The sequence below is a fragment of the Simochromis diagramma genome, unplaced genomic scaffold, assembly GCF_900408965.1.
Source record: "Simochromis diagramma unplaced genomic scaffold, fSimDia1.1 OVJJ01000766.1, whole genome shotgun sequence".
NCBI lineage: Eukaryota > Metazoa > Chordata > Actinopteri > Cichliformes > Cichlidae > Simochromis > Simochromis diagramma.
In genome coordinates, this window is record NW_024386828.1 from 383,121 (window position 1) to 391,593 (window position 8,473).

The 8,473-nt window shown below is 37.4% G+C and overlaps 1 protein-coding gene across 4 annotated transcripts; it reads left to right on the forward strand.

Annotated features, from left to right (window-relative positions):
- Positions 1–539: 539 nt before the first annotated feature.
- LOC120730815 lies at positions 540–5,692 on the forward strand. 4 transcript variants are annotated; one of them, XR_005695208.1, is made up of 7 exons: positions 540–703; positions 2,558–2,685; positions 3,160–3,228; positions 3,555–3,914; positions 4,565–4,657; positions 4,745–4,854; positions 4,933–5,692. XR_005695208.1 is itself a non-coding variant. In XM_040027342.1 (6 exons), the coding sequence occupies exons 2-6, from the start codon at positions 2,619–2,621 to the stop codon at positions 4,975–4,977; spliced, it is 672 nt and encodes a 223-aa protein (XP_039883276.1). In that variant the 5' UTR covers positions 550–703; positions 2,558–2,618; the 3' UTR covers positions 4,978–5,692. The 4 variants fall into 4 exon arrangements, 3 of the variants coding, with proteins under 3 accessions (XP_039883276.1, XP_039883274.1, XP_039883275.1); XM_040027342.1 differs by lacking the exon at positions 3,160–3,228 and having other exon boundaries at positions 550–703; positions 4,748–4,854; XM_040027340.1 differs by lacking the exon at positions 3,160–3,228 and having other exon boundaries at positions 552–703.
- Positions 5,693–8,473: the final 2,781 nt, after the last annotated feature.

Consider the following 8,473-nt stretch of genomic DNA (forward strand, 5'->3'; position numbering starts at 1 on the left):
TTTGAATGAAGTCTGAGGGTTTATATCGCTGTCATATCTCGCGGCAAAGTTCGAACCACTTCATGAACCAGTCACATGTGTTACGTTTCGGTGTTGTCAGTGTTTTGCTTTTGCGGGACTGTTATGTGTTTCCTGTTTTACGTTGAAGGTCTGTTGTATCTCAGTGTGTTACCTTTTTTGTCTCGTCAGGTCTAATTTGCCCCAGCTGTGTTTCCCTCCTGTGGTCCATTCCCTGATTGCTCCTTCTATGTATATAAGCCTTTTGTTTCAGTTTGTCATGGTCGCGACTCGCGATCTCTCCCCCCCGGTTGTAAATAGTTTGGTGATGTAAATAAATGTTCTATTTTGCTTTGATGTAAATAGTTGTCGGTACTTTCGTTTTTGGGATTTTTGGTGGAGTACCTTAGTGGTTTTTTTGTTTGTTTGTTTTTTCCTTATTTTTATTTTTCCTGTGTTGCACGCCGGTTGCTAGGCCGTGGTACAGCCGGGCAGCGAGGCGTTGGACGTCATCATTTTCAGCTCCTCCCATAACTGAAGCAAGCCATCGCGGAAACGCCCCCTCCAGTACTCGACACAAGCTTCGAAGCCTCGATACAGAACGTCACTGCACTTGTTGTTATGTCCCGGCTCAGCTCGTCTTCTTACACTTTTCCACTCTGGACTTTAATCTTGTGCTCGGCTTTCTTAATCACACCTGTTCAAGGTAAACCGATGTTTTACTTAGCTTTAAGCTGAAAGCAGAGTTTAACTTTAGTGGGTACTATGACTGTCGTGTCTGCAAGGAGTGGGTGAAATAATCGCTGGTTTGTCACAGCAGGTTGGTCCAGAGTTAAACTATTCTCAGCTATGCTGCAAAATATTACTGACGCCTTTAACTTCTAATAGCAGCCCATGCACTTTGAGTGGAAGAAGACTGTGTTATGATTTATGATGTTAATACATGTTACAGTAGCTAAATCATAAACATTATTAATGACCAATAAATGATTTATGGTTTCCACTGCGGGTAAAAAGTCATATACTGTTAGTCAACCCCTAACACAAGACTATAAAATGTGATGTACTTCCAGAGTTCAGTCAGCTACAGTCACTATCATTGGTTACAATAATGATATTACACACATAAAATATAGCTACAGTATGACATGGATAGACAGGATTTAGTGAGCTGCAGTCTATACTCCCATGATATCCCAATATCATGTAATAGAGATTTCAGACTCATATTTTTATTACCGTAAGGAAATAAATCTGCAAACATAAAATCTGCTCAGAATTATTTCTGGACAACAGCTGATGTTTTAAAACTTACATTCTTCTTTCCTCAGTCTGAGGATCTTTGTTCAAAAGCAATAATAATGACAGATGTGTCTTGTAGTGTAGATTGTGTGTCGACAAAGTTGTAAAAACCCCGATCTTCCACACAGTCAGAGGCTGCAGGTCATTTGCAGTTATTTCAATGTGAACTGCTCTGGGAGAATCACCCCAGAGACTCGTGCTGAATGTAGAGCACAGAAACTAAAGTAATGATACCAAACTTGATATGATACGATTAATTTTTGGCTCATTCTGTCAGACTGAAGCATTTTTTTTTCTCTGCTGAGAGGCCAAGAATTCATCTATGAACTATTTATGTAAATTATAGTATAAAATGTGAAGTTATACTGTTGGCTGCTGTTGCTCTGTTATTGGTATCTCAGAATGGTTTATACCTTATTGTAATCTGTACCGATCTGATGCCATGCATCAGCTCACCTGTGTTTGTAGTGTGCTGAAGAACAAATGCTTTTACAAGCTGATCAGACTGGAGCGTCTTGTTTGACTTACTGCCATATTGCCTCTGTCTCAGCTCCAGCAAAGTCATATAATCTTGAACAAGCTGAACTATAAATTATTGATGCATGCTTCAGTCTTCACTGCTGTTTTGGTGCTTGTAACTTTTCTGTTCTAGAGATAAATATCTATTCAGACGTCACTGGATTCAACTGAATTCCAACCATTTGTTTAAGCTTTTCCCACTAATGTGCTGTTTATCAGAGATGAAGACATCAGCTGCTCCTGCAAACACAGTTGGTAAAATCTTCTCTGCTGGAAAACCGTGATGATGTTTCCATGTAACAGAGGTTCAGTCAGTTTCTTACACAGAATTTCATTTAGAAAAGAAAAACTTAGTTTTTTTTTTTTAATCCAGCAACATTTGATTTTTGTCTGATTTTGCCAGATTTGACCACACTTTCCTTTTCAGAATAAATAAAAGCAGATTTATGATGGTTTGTGGGGATTTCTAAAGCATGTTCCTGTAAATTATCTCTGCATGCTGCTCACTGTGTTGTATTTTTCTGATTTCAGTTTAGTTTTCAATCGTTTTAGAGATTTTTAGGTGTTGCTCAGGATTCCCCTCACTCTTGAACTTAGTAGATTTCTGTTGGTTGTTGTTGTTGTTGCTCGCATCCACCAGCTAACATTAGTAGTTGGTCAGTATCGTAGCGGCTGACATGCTGCTGAACATGCAGCATGTCTGTGTGTTGAGACGTAACAGTTATATTTTTGTCTGCAGCCTGAATGTGAAGATGAAGAAGAAGATCTGGATCCCCACAGACTGTTAAGAAGATGACATCATGGATTTCATTCCTTTCCTTGTGGTCCCACTGTGGACTTCAATTCTTCACTTGGATTTTGTTAAAGGTAAATAACGTTTCTATTACATTCTAGTTCATTGGTATAGCACAGACTCTGCGTTTACCTTATTTACTGTATTTCCATGAATGTTGGCAGACATTTCAATAAACCACTGCATCCATTTCACATTTTCCTACAAAGAATTGAAAGCAATAAAATGCAGCTCAATACTTCCACAGCTTTGTATTCACAAGCTGCACGGTTTATTTCGCAGACCAAATTTAATGCTGGGATATTTTAATGTAGTCCTTGCTACTGTCTTGCTTAACATAAGCATTCCTACCAGGTCATGAGTATTTGGTCTTATTTGGAACAAGTTCTGAATGTTGTGGGACAAAGATTTATTTGCTGCTTTGTACATTGTGCAATTCTGACGTCAACCAAGTCTTTAAATTTAAGAATATTACATTTAAGGAAAAGTGGATTTGCTGGTTCTCTTGAAGTGGTTTTACGTATTATCCTTATTGCTCTTCTTTGCAGAATGTATGTGTTTCCCCACACTTACACAATATATAATTCAAGGAAGTCTAATGGGACAATACTGCGTGTGTACGTATGTGTGTGTGTATATATATATATATATATATATATATATATATATATATATATATATATATATATATATATATATTATTTTTCTATTGGTCAAATATGTGTGATTCCCAAATATTATCAATTTTGTTTGTACTCAGTTTCAATGTTGATTTATTATAGTCAAACCAAGTTTGTATCCTCAGCAAACAATAAGATTTTCAATTAGTTTGAAATTTCACATATATGTCAGTAATGTACAATATGGAAAGGAGCATGTCAGGGAAAAAAAGTTCTGATGTTGTATAAAGTTGTGTGTCTGCTCCTCTCTGTCTCCTCAACAGGATCATTTGTAGTGGATGTGACACAGAGCTCCTATCAGGCAGAGGAGAACCACAACATCACACTGGAGTGGACGTTCACCACCAAACCAGACACGCCCATCTCAGCATTGAAGATCCGCTGTAACCTGATAACTGATCAGAAATACTGGACTCTTTATTTTCTCCTTGATGGTGTCGAGTTCTCAGAGGTTCAGGATGAAGAGTTTTCAGGACGAGTCCAGAGTGACAAAGACGCCCTCAGAGAAGGACGAATCAGACTGCAGCTGTCCAGACTCAGGACTGAGGACTCGGGTCTGTACCTGTGTGAGGTGGACACAGGTTATGGCTGCGGCTACAACAGCTGCAGACTCACCGTCTCTGGTAAGATGATTCATTTATACACATGTGATCAATGAACTTGAGATAAGAATGTATATGTAAATGTTACACCAAATAAACAGAAGATTATTGGTTTTGTTTTACAGCTGTACCAGGGGTTATATTTCTTTGTTCTTTGTTTACATTGACTCGTTATCATGTGCTTGAATCTGATGGTAATTAGTGTGAATGCTTTATTATCTTTATTATTATTATTATTATTATATATTTTTTAAATGGTTTCTTTGAACTCTACAGCTTTTGTCTTTAATTACTTTAAAACAAGAGTTGGGCACAAGTTTGAATTTATTTTGATCTTCAGTAAACAAACTGTACAAAGACTCAAAGATCATCAGTTTGATCTGTGGGAAAATAAGCATCTTCTTGTTACTTGTCACTGCAAGTTTGTGCCATGTGTCTGTCACTGTGTGAGGAACTTAAAATGTGACGATAATTTAAAAAGAAATTCACATCCTGTTGAACTTTTTATTGACTTTTGATAAACTGAATGCTATTTGATTAAAGACATTAGTACCAACTTGACATTTCAGTGTCGTTCTGTGGTTCAAACATCAAATTGCAAACACTCTGGTTCTTGCGTCATATATTTTTATCAACTGATTATGACTCTAATGATTTTTGTGTTTGTCTAGATGCAAACTTTGCTGAAACCTCGACAATGGAAACGCTGCTGCTTTCCCAAAGCCTCCACACTCCATATCATCAGGACACGACTCCAACAAATGGTGAGAAAACAGTCCAACTCTTCTCTGCGTCATCCCTGTTCGGGGTTTTGTGTATTTGTAGTGACCTTCTTTTGTTTTCTACATCAGCAGGTCGATCCAGGGTCCCTGTGGTCGTCGCTGTCATCACCTTATTATCAGTTGTGGCTCTCGCTGGTTTTGCTGCATTTTTCTCTCGCCACATTTTTCTGAAGCTAAAAGTAAGAAACAAACAAACACAAACATGTTGTTGCTTCTTGTGTTGTCAGACTGACTCATTACTCTACATTTTTCAACAGAAGCATCCAGAGGATGAGACACAAAAACAACCACTACAAGTCTAGCTGCTTTACTCAAAGTAATAATGGTCTTAATGGAGCTGAGAGTGTTAGAGATTTATCTTTGCTGGATCTTCGCAGTCAGGTCAGGGATTCAAACCAGCAACCACACTCAGGTCCAGCAATAAATTTAATTTATTTTTTTTAATTTAATGTAATCTACCGTACAACTTTGTGGACCGGGGAGCTAAATACCAGATCCCTCCAAACTTCAAGAATTTTCTATGCATCATTTTTGTTTGTCTGTATAAACTTTGTTGTGCCATCAGTGTGGTCATCACATCATAATGTTTTATTACTGTTGTTGTATTTTATTTATTCCTGATGGTAGTCCTTTTTTTTTTTTTTTTTTTTTTTAGTGTTTTTTTTTTTTTGTTATTGTACTGAATGAAAGTTCTGTTTGTAGTTTTTGTACATCTGTTGTGTTTCAGGGATATTAAAATGCACTACAGGCTTTTTCAACTGATTCAAATTCTAAATCAGAATCAGAATACTTTATTAATCCCAAAGGAAATTATGGGTTACAGCATGTGAGTTAACTAAAGTGCTTGAACTGTTCAGATTAAAGTGCTGGATGAACATCAAATCTGCATACATGCTACTACTGCACATTCACCGTGTGTGTGTGCTCCCCCCCTCCTTTTTTTGCACAAGTCGAGGAGCGTGTCAGGTTACATTTCCCTGTGTGTTATACTTGTAAATAAAGAACCTTGGAATCTCACTTGTGGTTAGTAACACTTTGAGTTGTCAGTAAGTTGTTTTGGTTTCTTTTTCTTTGGTCAGAAGTTTTCAAAAACACAAGTTACACAAAATGTTGTATCACCAGAACACCACACAGCCAATCAGTAACAAGAAAAATTATGATAATAAAAAATGGAACACAGCTATTCTAAGTTAAAGCCACAGAATAACATCAGTTTTAAGATATGTTTCAAAAACAGCCAACAAGGGGCCAGCCTAACCTGGGCAGGGAGATCATCAGTTTGATGCAATGACTGAAAAGACTCAATGATGCTGGTTCTCAGTCTGATTTTAGGGACAGACAGGGGCAGCTGGTCCATGGACCAAAATGGTGGAAATGTGCATATTTGACTCCAAAGTTCATCACTAATGGAGTACCATATGGCTGCAGTGGGCCCAGGTCCAAGAGAGAAGCAGCTCACACACGGAAACCACTGGGTCTGAGCACAATAACTTTAGTTTTACTTTCATTGAAAATAAAAAAATAATTAAGGCCATCTGTGCTTTGATGTCTTTTAGACAGTCCAATAGTGTTTTCAGGAAGCTGACATTATTTCTCTTTTAGGCGTATATAATGTGAGGGTTCTGAATCTTTCTGAAATGTTAAAACCAACAAAATGGAGACATAACTTTCTTAGCAGCACCTTTACTCTCCGCACACATCAACTACAACAACACTTTCTGTGCACAGCCCCCATGAGACTTCACTCACCACTCAGGAGTCAGAAAATCAATGAAACAGGTGATTGCAGGAAAACCAACGAGGTAGAGTCAACACATACTGAAATTGAAAATACATGAACACTCAAATATACATATTTGAGTGTTCATGATGCAAATGGGTATATAACTATACCCCTCATAGACACCTCTGTGCGTTGTTTCCAAGCTCCTAAGACCACATTCAATAAACACACATCCATTCACAAATAGATGATTAAGGAATGAAGGTGCTGTTTCAAGAATGCCTGTTTGTCCACATTTCACCTGCTTTCATTGAAGTTGTGTAGACCACAGTGGAGCTACTTCTTTGTGAGCCAAAAAAATAAGATGTAGAAATATTTTACATCACTTTATGTAACCCAGACTGTCTATTTATCTTTATTAGGCTAATGTTTAAACTGTTCACACGCTGGTGACTTGTTTCAGTTAGTGGTGTTAAAACCTCTTGAAATTTTATTTTTGTACTGCATGACTTATATGAAGTATAGTCTAACCATCTGTAACAGATATACACACACAACAGGGATTTGTTTGATCCTGTTCAACCAGTTTCAGCTACTTTGTCAAAACAAGACTGGGCGATGCTGACACGACGAGCCATTTCTCACAGAACTTCCTAACACAGAATCATTTGGAAAAAAAAAACTGAAAAACTGAAAACAAAACATTTTAGTAGCAAATAAATTAGTAGGGGAGACCGGGGATGGTTGTAACGTGGGTCAGTTGTAACACTTCCAATTTCTCCAATCAGGGCTAAGTTTCAAATGATGTGACTCATCCTGTGCATGCCCAACTCAGTTCTGCTATCACATGTGAAAAATCAGCACATTTTGTCAAACACAATTTAACACGAAAAAAAGTAATTTGTATGCAAAAAAGTAAGTTTTTCTACTTTATTTCAATGTTTAATAGCATTATCTGCTTTGCAGTTAAACTCATCAAACTTAAATTATGTTATTTGTACGTCTATGGGGATATATTCTATGTAGGTCTTTAGTGCTAATGTTTTAGCCGTTGGCTGTAATGTTAGCTAGTTCATGGCTATAGGAGTCTGGGTCAGTTGTAACAGCAACAGTCTGGGTTAGTTGTAACAATAATGCAGATGTTACAACTTACCACACTATTACTTTAACTTATATTAAACAAGTTTGTGAACGACATCAGCAGAAAGAGGTTCACTGGTCGCTTTTGTATATGCGGTTAATGCCATTGGCAACACAATTCCTCCACTGTTTGTGTTCCCACACATACATTATGCAGACCACTGTGTCAGAGATGGACCAGTAGGAAGTATTGGTAGTGGAAATAAATCAGGATGGGTGCAAGAAACAGATTTCCTCATCTTTCTGAAGCACTTTGCAAACCACACCAAGGTAAGCCAGGATAAAAAGTATTTCTTCCCATGGACATTGCGATGGAATTGTGATGCTGGTGAACAACTACATTTTTTCAGCTTCATTGTTATGTTCAAAATTGGTGCAAGAGTTGTAGGTTATAATGCCCACTGAGCCAATGAGGCCAAACTCAAGAAAGACCAACCAAAATTAATGAAATATTCAGTTGCAGAAAATTCCATAACTTGTCTTTTTTGGGGGGTTGGTATATGTTCAAAAGTTAGATTTCTGCATTCTGTCACACACACGTAGCTACATAAATGGATGTAAGTGCATTCATGTGTTGAATAAACAAAGATTACATGTTAATGTTTTGTTAGTACCCTTATTTCATTGTGTTACATTTCACCCCAGGATATGTTACAACTAACCCAGACTATGGGGTTAATTGTAACATTTCACTCTTCATGTTTGAGACCATACCATGCAATGGGTAATTGTGCTGCAGAGAAAATAGCTGCACTATTTAATAGCAGAGACATGTAAATACTTTGCATTACATTTTGAATCCACTACCTTAAAAGAGCTCCAATTTACAGACAGAAATGTCAAAAATGTTACAACTATCCCTGGTCTCCCCTACATGTAACATGGTAACAACATAATGATATAACACTCTGACACCTCTGTTATTGACAACGAAA